The 23,747-nt window shown below is 53.8% G+C and overlaps 1 protein-coding gene across 8 annotated transcripts in view; it reads right to left on the reverse strand.

Moving 5' to 3' along the window:
• Nucleotides 1-5,413: 5,413 nt before the first annotated feature.
• DAB2IP (DAB2 interacting protein) overlaps nt 5,414-23,747 on the reverse strand; it is a 215,895-nt gene continuing 197,561 nt past the window's right edge. For 6 of the 8 annotated variants that reach the window (XM_055271253.2, XM_055271257.2, XM_063636051.1 and 3 more), the window contains 7 exons: nt 22,236-22,437; nt 20,146-20,324; nt 17,339-18,227; nt 16,422-16,574; nt 14,449-14,642; nt 9,403-9,490; nt 5,414-8,603 (listed from right to left, as the gene is read on the reverse strand). In XM_055271253.2, coding sequence (XP_055127228.1) covers nt 8,436-8,603; nt 9,403-9,490; nt 14,449-14,642; nt 16,422-16,574; nt 17,339-18,227; nt 20,146-20,324; nt 22,236-22,437 — 1,873 coding nt within the window. In that variant the 3' untranslated portion in view covers nt 5,414-8,435. The remainder of the gene's footprint in view (nt 8,604-9,402; nt 9,491-14,448; nt 14,643-16,421; nt 16,575-17,338; nt 18,228-20,145; nt 20,325-22,235; nt 22,438-23,747) is intronic. The other 2 variants (XM_055271255.2, XM_055271254.2) reach the window with 2 other exon arrangements.

Raw genomic sequence — 23,747 nt, forward strand, 5'->3', positions numbered from 1 at the left:
TCTCTATAGTAGATATTCTTATCCCCGTTTTACAGTAAACTGAGACTTAGAGGCTTTCACAATTTGCCTAGGGCTCTATGGCTAATCAACAGCCATTAAGACTCAGCATCCACATTCCCTTTCTCCCCAAGCTCAAGCTCTTACCCGCTTCTCCCCAAGCTCAGGCTCAAGCTCTACACTCTACTCTTTTCTAATCCAGACCTGATTTTGCAAATATAGTTTAAACTAGAATCCTCCTGCACATACAATTCTGTTATCAGCTTTTACACTTAATATATTATTAACATCTTTCAATGTCATTTATTATTCTTCTACAAATTTAATGGCTGCCTAGTGTTTCATTATATGGGTATGTTTTATTTATTTTTAAATGGCTCCATATCAAAACAAGAAACAAAAACTTGTTGTAAAATATTCAAGCAATACTAAAGAATATAAAGTAGAAAATATGAGTCCTCCTTCCCTATCCTGCTGAGCCCCACGACCCAGAGGAAATTGCCATGAACGGGTTGATGCATCTGCGTCCACATCGTTCTTCGATGTAATTTATTATATGTAATGTAATTTATTTATTTTTCCTTAAAGGAATGGGACATACTGATCTACTGCTTGCTTTTCACCCACAATGTATCATGAACATTGTTCCAGACCTATAAATCCTTTTTAATGCACAAGAATCAAGAAGTCACGCTTGGCTCTTGGCTGGAGCAACGGGGAGGAGAGTGGAGCAGTGTTTTGGGATTGGTTGGGATTGGAAGACGAGAGGAGGAACAGGTTCGGGGGTCAGAAAAGCCAAGGACTCCATTTCAGACATAACAGGTTTGATGCCTGTGAACTATCCAAGTGGGCCTTCAGCCCTGTGAACCTGCAGCTTGGGGCGTGGTGGGGCTGGGTATAGAAATGGAGGAGTCAACAGAGAATGGATGGTATGTAAATCCACAGCAAAGATTTCCTGCTGCCTTTAGTAAGGGCATATGCTTTTCAATTCCCTCCAGTCTCCACCCCTCCTTGATGTCTCTGGACACTGGGTCTGGGTGTCATCTCAAGCAGGGCTGCTTCAGTCACTCATTTCCTGCCAGGCCACCAAGGCTTTGGGGTTTGTGACTATGGCATATTGTCAAGGAGTATTAAGGAAAAAAGCAACCCCAAAGTTGGAACTAAGGCAAGAGGAAGGCAGGCTGTCATTCCAGCATATATATCTATATCTATATATCTATATATATATACATATATATGATGTGATATATATATATATGATGTGATATATAGATATATATGATGTGATATATAGATATATATGATGTGATATATAGATATATATGATGTGATATATAGATATATGATGTGATATATATGATGTGATATATATATGATGTGATATATATATATGATGTGATATATATATATATATATTTTTTTTTTGAGATGGAGTCTCTCTCTGTCACCCAGGCTGGAGTGCAGTGCAGTGGCATGATCTCACTGCAACTTTTGCCTCCCCGGTCCAAATGATTCTTGTTCCTCAGCCTCCTGAGGAGCTGGGACTACAGGTGCGTGCCACCATGCCCTGCTAATTTTTCCACTTTTAGTAGAGACGGGGTTTCACCATGTTGGCCAGGCTGGTCTCAAACTCCTGGCCTCAAGTGATCTACCCGCCTCGGCCTCCCAAAGTGCTGGGATTACAGGTGTGAGCCACTGTGTCCAGCCGGTTGTGGGTTATTTTTTTAAGGCTCATCTCTTCCCTGCATTGCCTCTGTTTCCTTTTGCAGGCTGGTTAAGTTGGCCTCTCCTTTTCACACTGCAAGCTTTCCTCAGCGGTCTGGGGAGTCCTCAGCTGTCTGTGTTCTTCGTGTGTGTGTGTGTATGCGTACATGTGTATGTGTGTGTATATATGTGTATTTGTGTGTGTATGTGCGCGTGTGTACAGTGTGTGTGTGCAGGGCATGTTGATTGGTGGGTGCCACCATGGGATGCTCAGACAGTGACCCAGGTGGGGGAAATACCTGGGAGCCGGTTTTTCCAAAGAATGTTCCAATCAGCTCCCTGGGGGCTGGACCGGTGGCCCTGGGCACTTTGGGAGCAGTGATGGGGCTGCGGTGGGTGGACAGGAACATTATTGCTGGCAGCCTCACCCTCACAGAGCCCTCTGCTTTGCCTTGAGTCCCCAAGTCCAGAGTATACCTGGCTCCATTTCTCCAGAGACTAAACGTCCAGTCCCTTGCAAGGAGATGAGGGGGAAAGAGTAGTTTCCTGGCTGTGCAGAGGAGCGGGAGGAGGCTGGGCTCTGATCCCCATGTTTCTGGCCTGGTGTACCTCCCTGCCCCCCGACTCCTCCTCTGCCCCCCACCTCAAAACACACAGGGGGACCTACCACTGCTGAGACTCTGGGGGTTCCTTGGGACCTGATAAGCTCATTTCCGGTTGGTTTCTCCCTCTGCTCTGCTAAATTCGCCTTCACTCCTTCCTTCCTTCCTTCATCCCCTTCCATCTGCCAAAATTTTCCAAATTCTCTTATCTCCCAAATTAATTTTGTCCTTATAGAGGATAACGCTTTTATTTCTTTTCTGTCAGTATAGTGGTTTGCGGAGGAAAGAGAGATAAATGCATGTGGTCAATATACCGATACACCTGGTTCAATTAGAAGACAATTTTCTTTTTGAATTTATTGATTCAATATTTATTTTTTTAAACTTATTGATCGTAGTTTTAAAAAAATTCAACATTTATTACCAATCTCTAGATTGGGATTTTTGTTTGTTTTTGCTTCAAGACACAGAATGTGGCCCGAATTGGTTCTTTGGGTAACTTTCTAAGGTTTTCTTCATACCTCAGTATACAGTCAGCTTCGGGTGGTGTTCCAAATTATAATTGAAAAAAGGATGTGCTCTCTCTAGGGTAAGAGCTTGATGCATCCCAGGTTATTAAGCCTTATTAATTATTAAAATCCTCTTGGTTCTTTTTTTGCCTCCTTGATCTGTAACAAACTAATACTAGTGGTGTGTTAGTCTCAAATGCAGTTGTTTCTGTCAATTTCTTCCTTGGCATTTCTAGCAGTTTGCTTTCTAGTTGATGCTATTTTATCCACAAATAGAAGTTCATGCCTTTCGTGTCTTCATTATAAATGCCTCCCATCAGAAACGACTCAGAGAGTCAAATATGGCATTTTCTCTAAGTGGAAGCTAAATAATGCGTACACATGGGAGTGTGAAATGGTAGGCACTGGAGCCTCAGAAGGGTAGAGAGGTGGAAGAGGGCTGGGTAATGAGAAATTACTTAATGGGCGAATGTACACTATTTCAGTGATGGATACACTAAAAGTCCAGCTTCTGCCTCTATGCAATATATCCATGCAACAAAATTGCACCTGTACCCCTTATATTTATACAAGTATAAGAGTAAATTAGATGCCTCCTATCAACATCAAATGATTTCTTTGTCCCATTCATTGCTGTCTCCTTGAGTTCTGTGTTCTTTATGAGCATCTCCCCAGCAGAGGGATGGCGGTCCCTGAAGCCCAGGGACGGGACAGCAGTGCAGAGGCAATGATGCGGTGGAGGAGTGGGAGGTCAAAGTCAGGTTTTGATGGTGGGGGGGAGAATGGGGGTTGAGGCTGTGGAGATGGCAGGCCACTGCAGGCAGTATACATTTAAGAAGTTTGGCTGAAGGGGAGAAAAGGAGACAGCCTGAAGCAAGTGGAGACCTAGCACTTTAAAATGCTGTAGGAAAGAGTGGGGTGGGGGTGGGGGAGGCTGGAGGTTTAGAGGCCACGAAGGCAGCAAGAGGCAGGGATGCAGGAACTGGCTAGGGGCTGCCTTGGGAAGAAACAGGTTGCCTCCTCTCCTGCCGCTGCTGAGAGCTGGGGTAGCTATGCTGGTGGTTGGCCTGAGAAGAGGGGGCGGTGGAGGGGGAGGTCCGCCAGTGTGGGAGGAGGCAGGGCTCAGAGAAGGGCCAGTTGGCTGGCTGGGAGATCTGAAAAGAGGTACAAGTTTGGATTAACTGGGGTGGAGAATAAGAGAGGAAGGCCTAGCTGAGAATGGAGACGGGAATAGACCCACAGGGCAGTCAGAACTGGGGTGTTTTTTAGTTTTCTCCTGCAGTGCTTGGTGGCCTGGAGATCACGGCTGTTGGGTGGACCCTGGAATGAAGTGGTCAAGGAATATTGTTAAGACAGGGGCTGAGGAGGGAGCCCACAGGGCCTAGGCTTGGTGGGGGAAGGCAGAGAGAACACACAGGCTGGGGAGGAAAGGGGCTGGTCTGCAGACCTGTGCTGATGTGGAGGATGAGCAGGGAAGGCTTGGCAGCTGTGCCTGCTGTGAGCAGCATGGATGACACTTTCCTAGGTCAGAGGTGATAGCAGCCCAGGGTGGGCCCCAGGAGTGGCTGGCTCAAAAGGGGTCCTCACAGGAGACTAGAGATGGACAGCCTGAGCAGCCAGGGTGCCGGAGGGTGGGAGGTGGGACACAGAGGCCACTGATGAGGGTGATGGTGCAGCCCTGCTCGGGTGTGTGGCTCTGCTGTACTTGCTTCCAGCTGGCTGCAGGGGCAAGAACAGGGACAGGCCTGAGGCTTCTCTCTGGGGCCCAATCCCTGACTGCAGCCAGAGGCACCTGTCTAGGTGACAGACCCGGAGCTCCATCTGGCTTTTTGACCAGAGGTATCCTTGCCCCCAGCAGAAGCTCGGCCCAGGCAGTGTCTGGTTTCTGAGGGGTTTGGGCTAGGGCTGGGACCAGGACCTGTCCCTTGGAGCATCTGGAGTTACTGTGCACTGGAAGACCAGATCCTGAGATGCTGAAGATGCAGGGCAGGACCCAGGGCTGCAAGGTTCTCTGTGCAGGTGCAGCTGAAGGGGCTTGGGGGCTGGTTATTTCCCAACAAGGGCCTGGGTTCAGCCTTGCAGGTGGGTCTGTGTTGGGAGAGCCTGAGTCTGAAAGCTTGGAAATGTTTAGTCCAGCCCTGCCATGACTTGCTGGGACCTGAGCCAACTTCTTCTCCCTGGTCTCCTCCCTCCCAGAGCCAGATTTCAGTGGATGAGAAAGTGCTTAATGCAGGGCCTGGCAAGAGCCAGTGTGTGCTGCAGTGAAGGTGCTGGGACCGCCCTGTCTCCCAGGAGGTGGTGGGACCAGCGGACTTTTCTTCCAAACATGTCAGAGCCAGAGAAGAGCCTTTAAGAGGACAGACAACTGCTCTACTCCCTGGTGCAGAGACTCCTCAACCCCGAGGAGAAGGGGGCAATCCCAGATCACCCAGTGAGCCAAGCTGGCCAGACCACCACCACTGGCTTTAGGGGTATCCCTTGCCCACGACTGCCACCAGAGTGAACCAGATGCTGGGGTCCCCTTGGTAAAGGCCAGTGTCCGCTCCAGACTCAGGGTCACCCCTGTAACATCACACAGCTGAATGGAGACACGAGTCGGGCTTAAAATAGCTAAATAAATCTTTAATATTTCTAATTGCAAATGTACAGAAATTGCACAGCCACACAGTCTTAGAACACCAACAGCTTCCTCTGTACATTATTACATAGTTAAAAGTCGCAGCTGGAGGGAGGAGCTCCAGCCCAAACTCCAACGTTTGCATTTTTTCCTTTTCACATACTTACAAAAGAGGGGAGCTGGGATGCGGTGTGGGGGCTGGGGGGCTTTGTGGCTGAGTGTGTAGAAAAGAGAGGGGCTGTTTCCCTGGACAGTCTGGCTCCCGCAGTGGCGCGGGGCACAAGGGGAGGTGTACTTGGGGCAGATGCTCCGGGGGACCGGGGCGTGTGGAGCTGTAGCCTCGGTCCTCCACCCCCACTTTCTGGGCAGTCGGAAAGAGTCCTCACTGACGGGAGGTTTGGCAGTTTCCATCACCCAGAACATGGAAGTTAGTTAAGCAAAAAAGTCAGGCCTCTGTGCTAGCAGGGAGCGCGTGGCTTTCTCCAGCAGAGGCTGAGTCTCGGTGACCAGGAGGCCCCCGGGGCTGTGTTCTTCCCCAGCAGGGACTGTCCTTCCCTCCAGGGCCTCTGGCAACCCCAGCCCTGGCTGCAGGCAGGGCCCAGCTCCCAGGAACTCAGGTTCTCTGTGGCCCGGGCAGGAGCCCCCCTTGACTGGCCCAGTGAAGGCACCCCAGCAGCCGCTACCCAAACAGCAGCTGCAAAGCCAACACATAAATGCCACAGGCAGGGAAAACACCCCCCGCAGACACCAAGCCTTTTCCTCCTGCCCAATACTGTTCTCTAGATTCAGAAATAAAACCCTTGGGAGAGCAGCAGTCCCGGCCAGCCCTCGGCAGCACCAGGACCAAAGGATATGTACAACCATTAGGTGAGATAGTTACATTACAGTCAAACACCAAGAACATTTACAAAATCGGCAGACTTGCAATTAAGATAAAAATCTGTGAAGAGTCTGTACACTTTTACAGTTTTTGCACTAGGTAAATAAGGCTCTCGGCCTGAGAGCTCACCCACCCTGCAAGGGCAGCTGGCACTGGCCACAGCGGGTGGCCTCTGAGCCCGCCTGTCCAGGCCCTGGGAGCCTCCCTGTATTGCTAGGGGGGCTCTGTCCGAGGTCACTCTACGAGGCAGCGGTGGGAGGGGGCTGGGGAGAGGAGAGCAGGGCTCACTGGGCAGTGGGAGGACGAGACCGGAGCCAGGCCCTGCCTGTGTGGCCACCCTGGTCTCAGGCACAAAGGCGCATGGGTGGGGACAAGACAGGGGAGTGGGACAGGAAGGGGTGGGGGCAGGGCCTCTGCTCCCACCTCCCATCTTCCTGTGGTCTGTGATCCCTGGTGGCCCAGCCCTCCCTCCACCAGCATCTGTCTCTAGCCTAACTGAATTGCAGGTTACATCTAAGAGCCCCTTCCCAGAGCAGCCACTGCCACCTGTCCCCGAGCTCAGGGTGGATGCAGTATGGCTCTGGGCCACCCCTCCAGCACATCCACCCTTCAGGTGGGGCCTCTGTGGCACATTCCAGCTGCAGGGGCAGAGGGGTGGTTCCTGCAGCTCGCCTTGCCCTGGCTCTGCTGGCAAAGGCCCCACTCCCACCCTTGTTACCCAGGGCCCTTGCTCGGAATCTGCAGGGGCTGGGAACAGACAGGGGCTGAGAGAGACCCAAGCTCCTGCTCATCTGTCTTGAAAGTGGGGGAGGGGCAGATAAGCTACAGAACAGCCTAGAGCTGAGGAAAACCGGCCCCAGCTGTGGGGTGCGCCCCTCCCCTGTATGCAGCGCCTGGGTCCTTGGCCGGGGGCCGGGAAGGGTGAGGAGGAGGCCGGCCGCACACACGGGGCCGGGTGCAGGCTGCTGCTGTCTTGGAGAGGGAGCAAGTCTAACATCCTCCAGGGCCGCTATTTCCCATGCAGTGCGCACGCTCAACTTAAAAGGCCCCTGTGTTCCAGCAAGCGAGCAAGCGGGCTTTTGTTTCTAATGCATACTGTGAAAGGAAAAAAAATCACAGTTATCCACCTTCTCAGGGCCTGCAGGCGTTAGAATCTTTTTTTAAACCATCACTCAGAGGAAGGATCACCTTTTCTTTCAGGGTGAGCACCAGGTGGCACTCCCTACAGGGCCACTGTGCCCTGGGTGTGCTGGGCCCCAGGAGAAGGCAGGTACAGTGCTCAGAGCCATCTGGCCAGATCCGCCCAGATCTTTGGCTTCTGGGCGCCCTTGAGCATCAGCCTGGGCCTGTGTGGGAAGTGTGGGAAGCTGTGGGTCTTCCCCACAGGGACAAGAGCTCACAAGAAAAAGCCATGGCCCTCACTGGGTCTACCTGGCAATACGACTAAGGCAAGGAAGGTGGCAGGTGGTGCTCTGGGGACAGGTTCAGAGGGGGTGGGTGGGTAGGAATCCTCAGTTCCTCACAGCCAGGAAGGTCCCAACAGACCGCATGCAGTGGCAGGTGCTTCGGAGGGAGACAGGCAGGGGACACTGACCTCCTGCTCTGTGTCCTATCTTCCTGCCTGCCAACTGATCCGCCAAGTGCCAGGTCCCCCAGGACAGGGCCTGGCTGCCAGGGAGTCCCAGGCCCCCCCCAAGGAGGCGAGGGGAAGCCACAGGTGTAGGCCCCTAGCTCTTGAATCCCCCCTCCAGGAAGCCCCCTCCCTGGCACGGGTGGTGGGACACATGCACTCGGCCAGATCCAGAAGGACAAGGACACACCACATTCAGGAACCAACAGACATATTTTTGGCAGGCCCCCTGCCCCACCAGGCTGTCCCCACTCCCCAGCGTGCAGTCTCTTCTGCCCGCACCCCACAGGGAGCGGCTGGTGACCTCGCCTCACGCTGCTTCAGTCTCTGGCGGCTCCCTCTGCGGCCGCCTCCTGGACAGCGGCGGGGAGGGGAGGCTCGGCCTCCTGACACCCACGCTGGGGCTGCAACCGTGGGTGCCTCCCCAGGCCAAGACCCTGCCCTTGGCCACCATAGTCCCCCTCTCCTTGGGTAGCTTCCTCCCTCCTCAGGCAGGTTAACAATTGCTGCTGTTTCTGAACTCGCCGTTCTCAGTAATCTGCAATTTGGTGGGGTTGGTGGGGGAGATGCCGTTACGGGCTTGCATGCTGTACCTCTCTTTCAGCTGGGTCAGGGCGCTCATGAGGCGGGCATTGGCGGCATCCAGCGAGGCAATGCGCTTCTCCTGTGGACAACGGGGATGTGAGGGGGGTCATGGGACAGGCTCCTCAGGGGCCTCCTTAGGGCTGTGTGCACCTACGACAAGCATCGGGAAAGCGGGGAATGGGGTGGCCTGGAGATGAGGGGGGCAGGCAGGCTCTGGGCTGTGAGCAGCTGGCAAGAGAAGGCAGGCAGAGGCCTCTGCAGCATCATGGACACAGCCTCGCTGCCTGCTTCTCAGCCCAAATGGAGCAGCTCTAGTGCTGTCTATGGGTTGCCTGCGGTCCCTAGGGCAGGCACCCTTGCTCACGTGTGAGTGTGACACACCAGAGGTCACAGCTCCTGGTCTGTGCAGTTTACAGCCTGAGCAAGGCCCAGCCTACTCCTGGGCGAGTGAAAGGAAAGCGGTGCAGCCCTGAGTAAAGGAGGCTGGGGCCAGAGAGCCTTTCATGTCTCCCCTCAACGCAGCCTGGATGCCATAGCTGTGAATGAGAGCCCCACTGCTCCCTCTGACCAGCCTGCCTTCCCTCCTATCCCCACTGCCCTCCTGGTGGCTTCCACTCTTTGGTCAGCAGTCCTGGTGAAAGACAAGGCCTGCCAAGAGCCCCGGCAAGGGAGGAGCTGCCTCTCTCCTTTCACAGCCTGTCCTAGTGAGCTTGTGGCCCACTAAGACCACAGGTCTGACTTCTCAGGGCAGAGATTCTGGTTTCTTATTCCCCTCAGTGTCTGCAGTGAGGTATGACTGAGGATGGAGAGGCTAGTCACCCCCTCCTAATCCCAGGCCCTTTAACTCTTGTGGCTGACCAAAGGGCCAGAGCCCCCACCTGGGCATCAATGATCTTCTGTTTGGAGTCCACAGCCGCTTGCATCTCTGCGTGGTCCTTCTTCAGTTCTTCTTCCACGGACATCAACCTATAGCCAGAGACAGGGACAGTCAGACTGGCCCTGGAGGCAGCAGAGGTGGGGAGGGTGTGGGAACAAGCCCATCACCCCCGCAAAGAGCAGGGACACGCTAGGAGAGCCCCTCCTTGGGTCACAGACTTGCCTCCCATACTTGCCTAGGGCAGAGGCCCTCCAGCCAACTCCCAGCAACTGACACTGCTGGGCCTCCTTCCTCACCTCCACATCCCACACTCGCTGCTCCTAAAGCCCCAGAGGCCCCTGGGCTGCCCATTTCCCGATGTTCTTCCAGGAGCCAAGATGGGTGGAAATGGGTGTTAGATCTTCAAAACCCCTAGAGCTAGGCAGGTGGTGGAACGATGAAGGCCTTGAAAGTCTCTAGAACTTTTTCCACCCTGCCCCCACCATCTTCATGAAGTTGTACTCGAGGTGCCAAGATGAATGAACTCTAGTCCTTTCCCTCAAGGAGTTCACAAGGCAGGAGGCATGAGTAACTAACTACGCCCTGCACGGAGCAGCTGCGCTAGTGGAAAGCTCAGGTCCCTGGAACAAAGAGCAGGAAGCGGTGACCTTTCCTGGAGGGTGGGCTGGAAGGTCGCACATCGGTAGGAGACATCTGAAGGACAGGTGTGCAGGCAGGACAATGAGCAGAAGCTGGGGGACATACCACCTGCAGAAGCTCAGTGGGCAGGAGGCTGGCTCCATCCTGCTGCTCCCTGCCTGGGAGCCCTCCTGGCCCCACCTGGCTGGTTCCTGAGACACTCTCACTGCTGGGCACTCCCACCTTCCCACTGTCCTTTGGCTTGGAGACCCCACACTCTCTGGGTGTGCTTGTCTCCTAGATGCCTTGTCCTGTCTGCCTCTGGACATGCGGGTTCCACAGGGCTTTGGCCTCAGCCTCCCTTCTCCTTACTCCGCACACTCTTCTCAGATAAGCCCTCCACTCCCACTCTTTCCCTGCCCTCTTAACTCCTCCAGCCTAGAGCAGCCACCGCACACTGGGCAAGCACTTGGCCCACTCACAGAAGGCACACAGGGAGCCACAGTGCAGGGGCCAGTTCTGCACGGGACTGTAATGCGGGCAGCAGGGCAGTAGTTCAGGCAGCACTAACCAGGAGGAGCCGTGGCAGTCGGGGGGACCCTCCAGGGCAGTTTCCCCAGTACAGGAAGGCATCACTCTGAGGAAAGCTTGTGCTGGGGGTAGGGTGGTGGGAGGGTATTAGTTCTGTTAAGGAAAATTAGATTGGAAGGAGATTGTATTTACTCTCTTGTCTTAAAAACCAATAGGGCCGGGCACATTGGCTCACGCCTATAATCTCAGCACTTTGGGAGGCCAGGGAGGGAGGATCACTTGAGGCTAGGAGTTCAAGACCAGCCTGGGTAACATGGCGAGACCCCCACCTCTTTATCAAAAACCAACCAACCAACCAAACTAGAAAAATGGACACAATACAGGCAATGCAGTACAATAATTTCTAGAAGAACAGAAACCAACAAGGCGAGCTCAGTGAACGGCCTGGAAGCAGAGGGAAGGTGGAGTCAGCAGCCTCAGTGAGCTGAGGAGACAGGCAGGTCAGGAAGGTCAAGGTGTGGGATTTGCAGGGCAGACAGCCAGAGAGGAGCAAGAGGCAGAGAGAAACTCCACATAGCTCCCGAGTGGGGGTTCCCCTTGTGTCTCTGACTGAATAATATCTGAATGCAGATGGGAAAATTACCAGGCTAGGCAAGAACCGTTAGAAAGGAGAACACAAAACAATCGCAGAAGCAGTTCATGTTGTACCAGTGAGAGTGCAGTGACGCACTAACACTGGGAATCACAGAGGACCCGGGGAAGGAAACCCCCTCAGAGCAGGGCCACGTTAGGCCGAGACTAAAGGCTCTGCAGGATGCAGCCTAACAAAACTTAAAAGGAAACCCCGAGAGGATTGAACAGATTCCAAGTAACCTCACTGTCTCCCAGAACAAAGCCCCCAGAAAGGATTTAAAGGAACACAAAAACATTCAGCACCTCACTGTAAGATTCACAATGCCTGGCATGCAACCAAAAATTACCAAGTATACAGAGAGAAGTAGGAAAACTCATAAGCAGGCGGAAAATAAATCAGTAAAAACAGACTCAGATGTCACAAATGATAGAATTAGACAAGGACATGAAAACAAGGTATTATAAATACATTCTACATGTTTCAGAAAATAGAAGTAAAAGCACAATGAGAATTAAAACTGATGTAATTTAAAGCAAAATGAAATTCTAAGAGGTGAAAAATATTATCTGCAGTGCAAAAATACTGGATCGGATTAATAGGTTACACACTGAAGAAGAAATAATTGGCAAACATGAAGACATAGTCATAGAAACTATCAAAGACAAGAAACAGAAAAAAAATGAAGAAAGAAGATAACAGAGCATCAGTGAGATACAGGATAATATGAGTCAGCCTAATGCACGTGTACTAGGAATCCCAGAGAAAGAAATGGAGGGGGGAGGTAGGACTGCAGACATACAAATCCAAGACCCAAGAAATTAGAAGAAAACCACACCAATGAACATCACAATCCAACTACTGACAACCAGTGATTAAAAAAAAAAAAGTATCTTATAAATAGCCAGGGAAAACAGATACATAAAGTACAGAGGAACAAAGACAATGACAGACTCCCTGTCATTACAGCCTCAGGGTGAGGGCCAAATCCGGACCATTGCCTGTTTTTGTAAATAGCCATCTCACACAAATAGTTCTGCTGTAACAGCAGAGCTGAACAGTTGCAATAGAGACCATATGGCCTACAAAGCCTAAAATACTTTTGATCTGCTCCTTTGTAGAAAGTTTGCCAATCCCTGCCCTAGAGCAACAAAGAGATAAAGCTAATAAGTCAATAGGAGACAAAATGGAATCATAAAAAGTCCAAAAGGCAGGAAAAAAAGAACAGATGGTACAAATAGGAAACAAGGCAACGGATTTAAATATATCAATAATTACATTAAATGTAAATGGTCAAAACACTCCAATAAAAAGGCAGAACCATTTAGACAAAAGCAAGACCCAACAGTATGGTGCCTGTAAAATAAACCCACTTCATATATATAGATGGGTGCTATGCTCTGAATGTTTGTGTCACCGTCTAAATTTGTATGTTGACACCTAACCCCCAAGGTGATTATCTTAATAGGTAGGGGTTTTGAGAGGTGATTACATCATATGGGCTTTGCCTTCAAAAATGGAATTAGTGCTTTTATATTATACAAGAAGCCCAAGGGAGCTTGCTCACACCCCCTACAATGTGAGAACACAGCAACAGGGCACTATAATATGAAGCAGAGAGTCCTCATTATACCCTGAATCTGCTGGCATTTTGATGTTAGACTTTAGAACTGAGGGCAATACATATTCTGTTGTTTATAAATTACCCAGTCTAAGGTATCTTGTTATAGCAGCCTGAATGGACCAAGACAATGAGTTAAACGCATGAGGATAAAAAAAAGCTATACCATACTAACACGAATCAAAAGGAAGTTGGGGTGGCTACATTAATAGCAGACAAGGCAGATGTCAGAGCAAAGAATATTCCAAGGGATAAAGAAAGTGATTTTATAATGACGAAGAGGTTAATTCAACAATAGTACATAAATAGCCTAAATGTATATGCACCTAAGAATAGTTCCAGGGTACATAAAGCAAAAACCAGTTGGACTGAAGGGAGAAATAGAAAAGCCAGTAAGGATATGGAATACTTGAACACTATCTACCTGACATTTACATTAAGGAGGAAATATTCCAGGATTGGTTAGTAGAAACAAACGTGTTAAGCAAGTCTCTGAATTCAGAACATGCAAATATCAGAGAATACACACAATGTGGAGAAGGCAGTTAAACTGAAAAGCGTTTCCATTCTTGGAAACACACACAAGGTGAGCCAAGAGCAGAGCTGGAGATCAAGTGAACAGCAGGTTTCTAGTCACCCTGGTTTCACTCATGTTAACTATTTCATAATGAACAAAACTATAAGTAAACGAAGCAAACAACAGTCAGGAACAGAGAAACAAGTGGTCTAAAAAGGAGGAATCCGGGAAGGGCTTATGCCATGGACAAAGCATGGAGCAGAGGCCTTCCTGGCTCTTGCACACCTGCTCGGTCTGTCCAGCTGATGGGGTCTTAGACCAAGCCAATTCAAACAAGACACACTGTCTCTCCTCCTGTGCCTGGTATTACTGAGAAGGAAGTAAACTCCACGACTGGGACCCTGGGGTTGACTGCACTCCCTGCCTGACACCAAGGTGGGGATGCCCTACCCATAGGCAGAGACAGAGACAGAGATGGAGGCGTCAACATGGGGCCTGACGTAAGTCTTCAAAAAGATGAGAGTCAGCATTAAAACCCGCTGTTCCTCTGAAGCCCTTTCTCAGATAACCCAGGCCCCTTAAAACTCAGGATATCAGAATGGCACCATCCCCCTCTCCCTCCCCACCCAAACTACTCCTCTTAACAGTTTCCAGCTCAGTAACTGGTACCCTGATACGCCCACACCCAGACACTCTTGGTAGGAATCTGGGGGCTATGCTGTGTCTTCCACCTTCACCTACTATACGTAACTGACGCTCATTCCCACTTTTCTTACCCTGTATTGCGTCCTCACTGTCTTTCCTGGCACCCCCCCAATCCAGCTTCTCAGCGCCCCTGAGAGTGCTTACTAAGATGGCGTGGCTCCTTGTAGGGGCTCAGGCCCATCGGGAGCCAGCTGTCATTGATCCAGCCTCATCCCCAGCTTTGTATTCTGCATGGGCTGCCCACCCTCTAGGCCACCTCCTGCCTCCAGGCCTGTGCTCACGCTGCTCCCACTGCCCAGCCACTCTCTTCCCTCCTCTCTCCACATTCAGCTCATCCTTTGAGGAGGCTCCCCGACCAGGGGCCTCCTCGAAGGCAGCGATGGCTGCCCTGCCTGTGGCCAGGCCAGGCAGATGTGGGCCCCACCTGCTGATGATGCCCTTCATCTGGATGTCCTTGTCCTCCTGCTGCCGCCGCAGCCGCTCCTCGCCCTCCTCCAGCCGTGCCTGGTACTCCAGCACCAGCTTCTGCGTCGTCTCCTCCTGGCACTTGAACAGGGTCTCATACTCCTCCAGCTTCTTGGTGGAGATTCGCAGCTTGTCCTGCAGCACCGCCAGGTCCTACCAGGAGGGCAGCGTCCACGGGCACAGCAGCCAGGACACAGAGAGCACAGCTTCGTCAGCCCGAGTGGGAGGAAGGGTAGGAGGGACCCCACTTGGAAGGCCCCAGTGGCTGTGACCCACCCACTTCACATAGCAAGATGCCCAAGGAGCCCAGCTGGCGGGCGCTGCAGCCAGACGCGTGCCTGTGCCCCACCCAGGGGTCTCCACTCCAAGCTCCCAGCCTGACCTGTACAGCTACGGCAGGGATGAAGACTCAAACCCAAATCCCAGGAGTGAGGGTGTAACTAGGGCTTTGAACTTTTTATGACAAAGGTTAAAAAACCCTTGGATATGTGAAGGACATGTGACAGCACCCTGAGAGGTGGGAGCTCTGCAGGAGGGGAAACTGAGGCCCAGACAAGGTGACCATGTCACATGAAGAGCGACTGACTAGCAGGGTAAGATCCCAGCTTCCCAGGCTCTGTCTGAATCTAAAGCCAGGGGGTGGCAGTGGCATGAGGAAATGGAGAGAGAGAGAATTGAAAGGCAGGTGGTCCAGGCTCTGGATCTGCCTCAGTCCAGCACAGACCCCAACCATCAGGGAGGAGCAGGGATGTGGATGAGGCTGGGAAGCGGCGTGGCTGCACAGAGGAGCCAGGTGCTCTGCACTGAGCGAGGAAAGGCAACGCCGGGATCGAGAGGGGCCAGACGCCCTGAGGACACAGGGATGCAAAGAGCCTGGAGTGAGGCCAGGCCTCCTCGCTCCCCAGCCAAACTCTGGCTCTGGGGGCACTGTCCGCTGTCCCCTGGTCCCCTTCATGTAACTATGGTGAAAGCAGGTGGATGTAGCGGACCGGGGATGGTGGCAGTGGCAGGATGCAGCATGGAGACGGGCCTCGCCTGAGGCCGGGGAGAAGGAGTTCTGCCATTCTGACCTCAATACCCTTGCTCGAGAGGTTGCCACAGGCTTTCCTAGGGCCCAGGGGGGCGAGAGCATCCAGAGGGGAGTGGAGAAGCGCCTGCCGTTCTGGGGCCTGCGCTGGTTCCTCCGTCTACATGGACTGCAGCTGGCAGTAGGAGACAAAAACTACCCCCAGATCCAGAGCAGCTGCCACAGCTGGAAGGCTTGGGAGACCAACGAAGCATCCCCTTGCCCCAGCAGATGGTAGAGTGTGTGGCAGGGTGAGATTTTAATTTTTAGAATAGATTCTTTTCCCGGGGGTGGGGAAGAAAACATCTCAATGGCAGCCTGACCCCGCCCCCCACGCTGGTAACTGCTGTTTCTTTCCCAGGCCCTGGTGGAGACCAGAGGGGCGAACAGCCAGGCCGTGGGCAGGCACAAACCCCGGGGGCCAGGCTGGGGTGGCTCTCCCAGCCATCCTGGGTACCCATGCCTCTGCCTCCTCAGGTACCAGGCACCCTCAGGGGGGCTTCTACTATATGTCTCTTGGGCACCCTCAGCCCTCAACCCCCACGTCCTCAGGAAGCTCAACTGCCTCAGTGCCCGGGCTAAGGAGCCTTCCCAGAGGTCCCAGGAGTCTGTATCCAAGACAATTCCCTGGTGATTTCAATCTGCAGATGGGAAGCCTCAGGTCTAAGCTGCTAATCCATCCCTCTTGTTGCTTTTCTTCCAGACCCCACTGACTGCTATTCTCACAGGGAACAGGGGCTCAGAGGTGACGGGCCCTTCACAAGGACAGCAGCACCCGTTGCTGGGGGACTTGGGGGAGAGAGTCCTACCAGCTGCTGCCGGGAGGCAGCCCCACCCTGTCCCGAGCTGCCAGGGTCCAGCTTTACCTTTTCTGCTTGGCTGAGCTCGTCCTTACTCCTTAGCCTATCCCTGTGGGGGGGGTCTGGGCCCAGGCCCTCGTCTTCTAACAACTGCGCGTTCATGGTCAAGAGCCAAGCGGCTGTGCGGTCCAGGGCATTGGGGCTCACGGGTGAAGGGCCCTACAACGAAACACAGCTGTGAGGGGCTGGAGGGAGGTGGAGGGCAAGCAGCAGGGGCGGGAGTGGCCCAGGTGAGCCACAAGGACAAGCAACTCTGGGACACGGTGGGAAGAGAGGGGACCTCCAGCTGACTGAGCGCCTACCGAGCAGTCCCCACCCGGGAACTGTCTCTCAGACGGCAGCCAAAGGCAGAGCCGACAGGTGCCAGGTGGCCTCCTGAGCACCACACTCTGCTGCCAAGGGGACAGCGAGTGACCCTGCCACTGGGGGCAGCGGGGCAGGCTGCACTGAGAGGGATAGGGCCAGGCTGGGCTGTCAGCCCAAGGCACCTCCACTCCAGACACCGCCTGCAGCCTTTGGGTGACAGGGTCATCCATGCTCCAGGTGGTTGTGCCTGGAGGCCTGTCCAGCCTGTGAAAACATTTTGGGAGGGGAGTGTGGGGCCAGAGCTGGGTGGGGGCTTCGACAGGCTTGGAACTGAAGATGAATGCACTCTCCTCCTCTTTCTCTCTGACCCCAGCCTGCCCCTAGGGGCACTGACAGAGGGGCCTGGAGTTCCCCAAGGCTACAGTGTCCTTGGTTCACAGGATTCAGGAAGCCAGGGGGAGGGGGTGGTGGCACATGTGGCAGGCTGGTGGGATGGGATGGGATGGCAGCTGGGTGCGGGTGGAGGTGAAATGACCGAGAGGAGGAGCATGGTATGGGGTATGACAGCCCAGCTGGGCCCAAGTGCCCAGCCCTGCCCTCTGACTAGCAGCACTGACCTGCTTGTGCACTGCCCGTGGCTTCAGTTCTGGGCTGTCCCCCTTGGAGGAAGAGGACTGCTGCCTCAGGCGGGTACTGGGACCCGCCCAATCAGGTGAGGCTGATGCCAGGGTTCCGCTTGAGGGTCTTGGGTACTGCAGGGTGCTCAGCAGGTTGGGGGGTGTCCGGCCGCGGGGGGCAGGAGGTGGCGGCGGGGGTGGGGGCGGAGGCTGGTCGATCCTCCTCTGGGGGCCAGCACTGTTCTGCCGTGGCACCGTGGGCTGCCCGCCTTTTTCAGTCAGTGACATCTGTCGCCGTGCCAGCTCACCGGGCCGCCGAGCCAGCTCCTCCGCGGCAGTGCTGAAACTTCCCAGCTTGGCAGCGGCTGCCAACTCCTCGCTGTTGCTGTGTGAGCTCAGGGAGCTGTGGCCCTCAGAGCCTGAGTCGCCAAGGCCACGGGGTGACAGCGGCAGACCAGCCGCCATCTGGTACACAGGGTTCTGGAAGGAGAGCGGTGCCAACAGCTGGGGCCGGCCTGGCGCGCCCTCGGAGGTGCCTGGTGTGGTTGGTGTCTGGCCTGCCCGCCGCACTGTGGCCAGCCCTGCCAGGTTCACTGGGGTTGCCCGGGCCGGCCACCCGGCCACCAGCTGAGCTGCAGCGGCCTGCCCATCTGTGGGGAGGACGTCGGGGCCCACCGGGGAGCCTGCCTCCCCGTCCAGCGCGCGGGCGTCCTGGAGGTCCACCATGGAGAGGCTCTTGCCACCGTTGGCCATCTGAAGATCAGGCTCGTTGGCTTCCGAGTAACTCGAGCTGCGGGCAGGTGAGGGCTGGACCCCGGAGGACCTTGTGACAAAAAACAAGTCCTTGTTTTCGGGGGTTGGAGACGGTAACCGGGTGAAATCTATCAGACTGCAGGGAGACAAGCACACACAGGGAAAGAAGGGGAAAAGAAGAACTGTGAGTGCAGCCAAGGCGGGTCCAAACCAACAGCACCCGCCAACCTGCCGGGGCCTGGCAGCCCGAGCCAGCGCTGGGGAGATGGTTGCGCTGGGGTGGCGGGAGTGGGAGAATCCGGGGACCAGAGGCTGAGGCGGCTGCTCCTGCACAGAACCTCTTCTTTAGGGACCAGCACTGCACATTTCAGGCCGTGCTGCCTGCAAGACCCCTTCCCTGTTCAGCTGCATCTTGGGACAATGGGTACTGGGGCCTGGCTTGCTCTGGAAAACTCCTCCTTAGCTAAGCCCTAAGCCACAACTCAGTGGCTCTCTGCTATCCACAGATCCTGCATTGAGAACCCCAACTTCAGAGTCACTGGGTTCCCTCTGCCTCTTCCCTCTTGTTCCTAATCAGACTGGTAACTGAAGTGGGGGCCTGGTGAAACCTCCTCTTGCCCAGCCTCCTGCTGCCGCTCCCTTGTTTGACTGGCAGGCGGGGGCTGGAGTTCCTGGCAAAAACAAGGAATGAGAGCAGGCTCTGTGGAGAGCATGACTCGGGGGGAGGGCTGCACTTGCCCTGGCCTCCTCCTCACTCAACGCTTTTCTCTGGCCTCTCCCTGGCCCCTCCCCAGAAGCTAGCTCCTTGGAAGAAAGCACAACTATGGTGGGGGCCAGGGGGGCTTTGGAGAAAAGAATGTGGGCAGGGGGAACTGAAGGCTGCAAGGACTTGGGGGGCTTGATATGGCTTGGAATGGGGAATGGGTTGGCTTAGCCTCAGATTGAGAGAAAGTACCACTCCCCGAGATGGGCTGCAGTGCTCGTGGGCCTGGGAGAGCTGGCTAGAGCAGCAGATGAGCCAGGAAAGACGGAGAACAGTGGGGGCCTGGCTGCCCAGGCCACATACCAGGTCAGTCTTTTCGGAACTCACGGGCCCGGCTGCCTCTCAGCCGCTCAAGGGCTGTCTACTGCACCCCCCACTCCAAACTCTTGGCATGTGACTCTGCTTGTCTTCGCTTGGCACATTCACTGAACAGACCCAACGCAAGACTCAGCGGGCCTGCATCTCTGGCCCCTCCTGGGCTCCCCTAACCCCAGGTTCTTGATCTCAGCAGGTTCTTGATCTCAGCACCCTCCCCTGCTTAAAAGCCTGCCCTGCCACCGCCTTGGGGAGACCACACTCCCAACTCTGCTGCTGCAGCTGCAGCCTCACACGCTGGGGTAAGAAGGATCCCTGGCGGGAGAGGGGAGAGTAGGGGTAGAGCAGAAATGCTTCAACATGAACTGATAGAAATGTCCCTATTTTGACTTAAACAAGAACGTTTTGCCTCCCACTCTGCCATATGTGTGTCTTATTTAGGCAGAGCAGACCCCAGGACTGGGTCTCAGCATCACTTTATGTTTTCTGGGGTTCTCAGCCTCAAAGCCTGGCAGAGCCACCAAACTCCTATTGAAAACACCCCCAGCTAAACACCACTTCTGGAGATTCTGACTCAGGCTCAGGAAATACCAGGAACATGTGTATTTTTAACAAATATCAGCGGATCTGGAAATGCTGGGGGTATTTGGGACCAGTAATTATTCTTTGACTCATCATGTCTTTGCTTGTGCTTGTCCCTCTACCTAGAATGCCTTTTCCACCAATGGAAATGCTACTTTTCCTAAAACAAAACAAAACAAAACAAAAAAAACCTATAGCATCACCTCCTCTAGGAAGGCTTCCCTGATTTTTCCCAAATGGAGGTTCACCACTTAGGACCTGTAGAACTCAAGTCTTGCCAGGCTTGTTTTATAAACACTATGTAGGCATCCTCTTTTCCCATCTGAGATTACAGATAGGCTGTGCCTAGTCTGTACACGCACCCACCACACCCAACATGCCTGGCAGCTCTTACCCGGAAAGATCGTTCTCAATCACCATCTTCTGCAGCCCAGCTGAGATGCTGCTGCTGCCAGAGCCCGGTGTGGAGGCCAGGTCGTTGGTCCCTGGGAGCTGCCCACTACCTGGGGTGCTCAGTGCTGTGTGGACGTCCCTTAGGATCCGAGGCAGGGGTCCCAGTTTGGATACTATGCTCTGTAAAGGCACAGCAAGAGGCAGGTGTGACCTCCTGGGACCACACGGGTAGGTTGTATGTGCTGCAGCCACTATGGCTCAAAACCACTGCGGAGCCTGTCAGAAGTGCAGATCCCCACCTGCTGCCAGTCAGAGCCACTGGGTCTGGGAGGGGGGTGAGCCCAGGAATTGGTAAATCTACATTTTTAACCAGCTCCCAGACATTTCTGGGGCAGGAGTAGGAGGCCCACAGGGGGAGATGCTGACCTAGTGCAAGCCTCTCCTTCAGTTTGCCCTGCCCTGGTGCCTCCGCAGAGAGGAAAGCACACATGGAATCCCAGCATTTCCACACCTCCACCTCTCCATCCAGAGGCTTCTGTGACAGCCCCTCTCATATCACTTACTCCACGGGATGGGCTGGGGCCTGACCCACTTTGGCACCTGAGCCCCAGTGGAGATGGTCCAGGCACATAGCAGGCACCCTCAGGTGCTGGTCAGGCAGAAGGCAGTGCCTGAACCCATCTGAACCTTGCTGGAACGCTTTAGAGGACTTAAGGGGCAGAGGATTCTAGGCTGTGGGGACACTGCCTTCACCTGTTTATGCACAAGCTTCCACAGAGGTCTCTGTGAGAAAACAAAGTGTGAAAACTCATGCAGGCAATAGAGCACACAATTGAGAGGCAAACAGTTGTGTTTCAAATCCCTGTTGCACCCTATCACCGGTGTGACAATACTGATCACTTTCTATTCTTCCTGCCTGGTTGTGCAGAAACGTGGACAGCACAGAGGCAAGGTAAGTGGTGGCAGTGACAGTGACTAGTGTTGGCTGCAGTGCAGGGACTAGAACTGGTGGAATGTAGGGTCTCGGCCCTCATTTCCATTTCTCCCTCCTGTGTCTCTCACAGCCAAAGGCAAGTGGATACAAATGAGCAAAAATGATGGCCTTTGATTGCAACAGCACCTAATTCTAGTGAAAAGTCAGGACTAATCTAAGTGTCCATCAATAGGGGACTGGTGAAATAAATAGCATTCATACGATGCAGTCATAAAAAGTCCCTGGCGGTGGTGCAGATTGCACTGACAAGCAAAGAGGCCCACAATACAGTGGTAAGAAATGCACACAGCAGCATACACAGTATGTTCTTGCTTTAAAACAAACTGAAAAAGGAAAGGAGCTCTATGTGTGTGCGCCTGCACGTGTGTGTGCGCTTACACATGCACAGATCGCGTCCAGAAGGCTGCATACCAGTGCTCTGAGCGGTCACCTCTAGGGAATGGGACCAGGAGGCATGAAGGGCCTTCCAGGCCAGTTTCAGCGCCTTACAAAAGTAAGGTGGTCCCTTGGAGCCCTAGAAAGCAACAGATATTCGGGAAGTAGTTCCTGGTAGACCCAGCCCTTAAGTCCAAGAACTAGTTGCTCACTGTGTGGGCTAAGGCTGGGGATCAGTGAAGTCTCAGGCTAGGGAGGGCTCACTTCAGGTGACTGCAGCAGTGTCAGAGGTGTCTAGGGAGTAACCTTGTCAACTGATGGTCCAGGGCAATCCTAGAAAGGTTTTCAACTTCCTGCTGGACAAGTGGAGGTACAGGGTGTTGAGTCATCTTCTTCATACAGGTGGATTCACGATCCAATTCTATTTCTCACATGCTCTGGCAGGCAGCACAGTGGCGCTTGTCCACTAAAGGCTGAGTGCATGCGGAACACCCCAGCCCTAGTACCCAGAGTGCGGCAGCCTTGGCAGATACTGCCAAGTGAACACAGCATTTGCCCATGGAGAAAATGGGGCCCACAGATCCCCAGTGTGTTCTGACAGGACCTGGCCTGATCATGCTACATGGGCGAACTCTCTGCCCTCCATGGTAACTCTGGAAAGGGGAACACTAAAAGCCCGATGGCAGCTTTTGGCCCCACCTCCGCCCCACAGCAACAGGCACCTGCTCCAGCTGGCTGACGGCCTCCCAGAGCAGTGAGTGCAGGCTGGAGAGCTCGCGGCCCAGGTCGATGTAGCCCTCGAAGCCGGCTGTATTGGAGAGGGTCTCAGGGTTGGAGATCTCCAGCAGGAAGCGCTGCATGTTGGTCCACTCATGCTCTAGGAACTGGTTCATGAAGGACATGTATTCCTCCTTGCTGCCAAATCTGGAGAGAGGGCAGCTGGGTGAGCACTACTGGGCCCAGGCAGGCCCTGCCCAGGAACTCCCTCCACTGGGACACCACCACCCGCTTTCCCCACTGTGGCTGGCTCCCACTCCATTCACTCCCCAAGTCAGCTGAATATGCTCGGACCCAGGTCACCAGAGCCCTTCTTTCTCATGGTAAGTCCAGCAATCCTTTTCTGAACCTTTTATCTCAGGATCTGGAATGTTCTGTGTCCCCCATACACTGCCTGTTAACAGTGTCCTTCCAGTTTTCCTCCAGATTTCACTGCCCTGGTATGCAGATGATGCTCAATCCATGCTCAACCCAGGTCTCCCAATGAGCTTTCAGACATGTACTAATATATCCGCAGGCACCTCCCCTGCGAGTCCCTCCTACTCAGCCTGCCACACCTGAAGTCATCATCATCACCCAAACCCATGCCCTCCTCCCGAGCTCCCTACCCTAAGTGGAGACCCCACTACCCATACAGATACACCTGAGCCAGAATCTCTGGCAGTTGTCAACTCCTCCCTCTTCCTCGTTCCCAAATGGCACGGCCCACTGATTTTGCCTTCTAATCACCCCTAACCTTGTCCCTTGCAGCCACTGCCTCCTGTACCCCCTCCCCTCCCTGTGAATTTTCTGCTATTGTTGCTGGAACCACGGCTATGCTCTCCTTTCAGGTCTCCTGGCTACCATCCTGCTCCCTCCAACCCATCTGCCCACTGCTGTCAGGGTGAGCTTTTCAGGATCCAGAACAGAGGAAGGCCATCCTCTCCCTTGTTTAAAACCCTCTGGTGGCTCCCACAGCCCTGTCTGGCCTTCAGGTCCCTGCTGTCCTCTTAGGTCTCATCGCCTGCTTCTCCTGACCTGGCACAGTGCATGGCCCTCCCTGGGATGCCCGGCCTCTGCTCCTCTTGAGACAATGAACGCCTCACCCTGACATGCAGTTGGGGGATCATGTCACCCTGGAGGCTTTCCTGTCTCCTCTCCCAACAAGCTGAGAGCCCTCCTAAGAGGCTCGTGTGCATCTGTCCCTGCTCTCCTGCTCATTCCACACATCTCCCTGGCTGAAGTGCCACCAGGGCTGATTCATCTTGGTACCGTCAGAGCCCAGCACACAGATGGCCCCAGGATGGGGCTCAATCCACGCTTTGAGAATGAACAACAGTGAGATGACCCAGCCCTTCTACTTCTGCCCACTTGCTCTAAGGATGCAGCCGAAAACACCAACAGTGCTTTATCAGCAAAGAAAGACATCCTGATAGCCTGACACCAGGATGGTGGTGCCCAACCCAAGTGCCCAAGCA

Source organism: Symphalangus syndactylus, chromosome 3, assembly GCF_028878055.3.
Source record: "Symphalangus syndactylus isolate Jambi chromosome 3, NHGRI_mSymSyn1-v2.1_pri, whole genome shotgun sequence".
NCBI classification, from domain to species: domain Eukaryota; kingdom Metazoa; phylum Chordata; class Mammalia; order Primates; family Hylobatidae; genus Symphalangus; species Symphalangus syndactylus.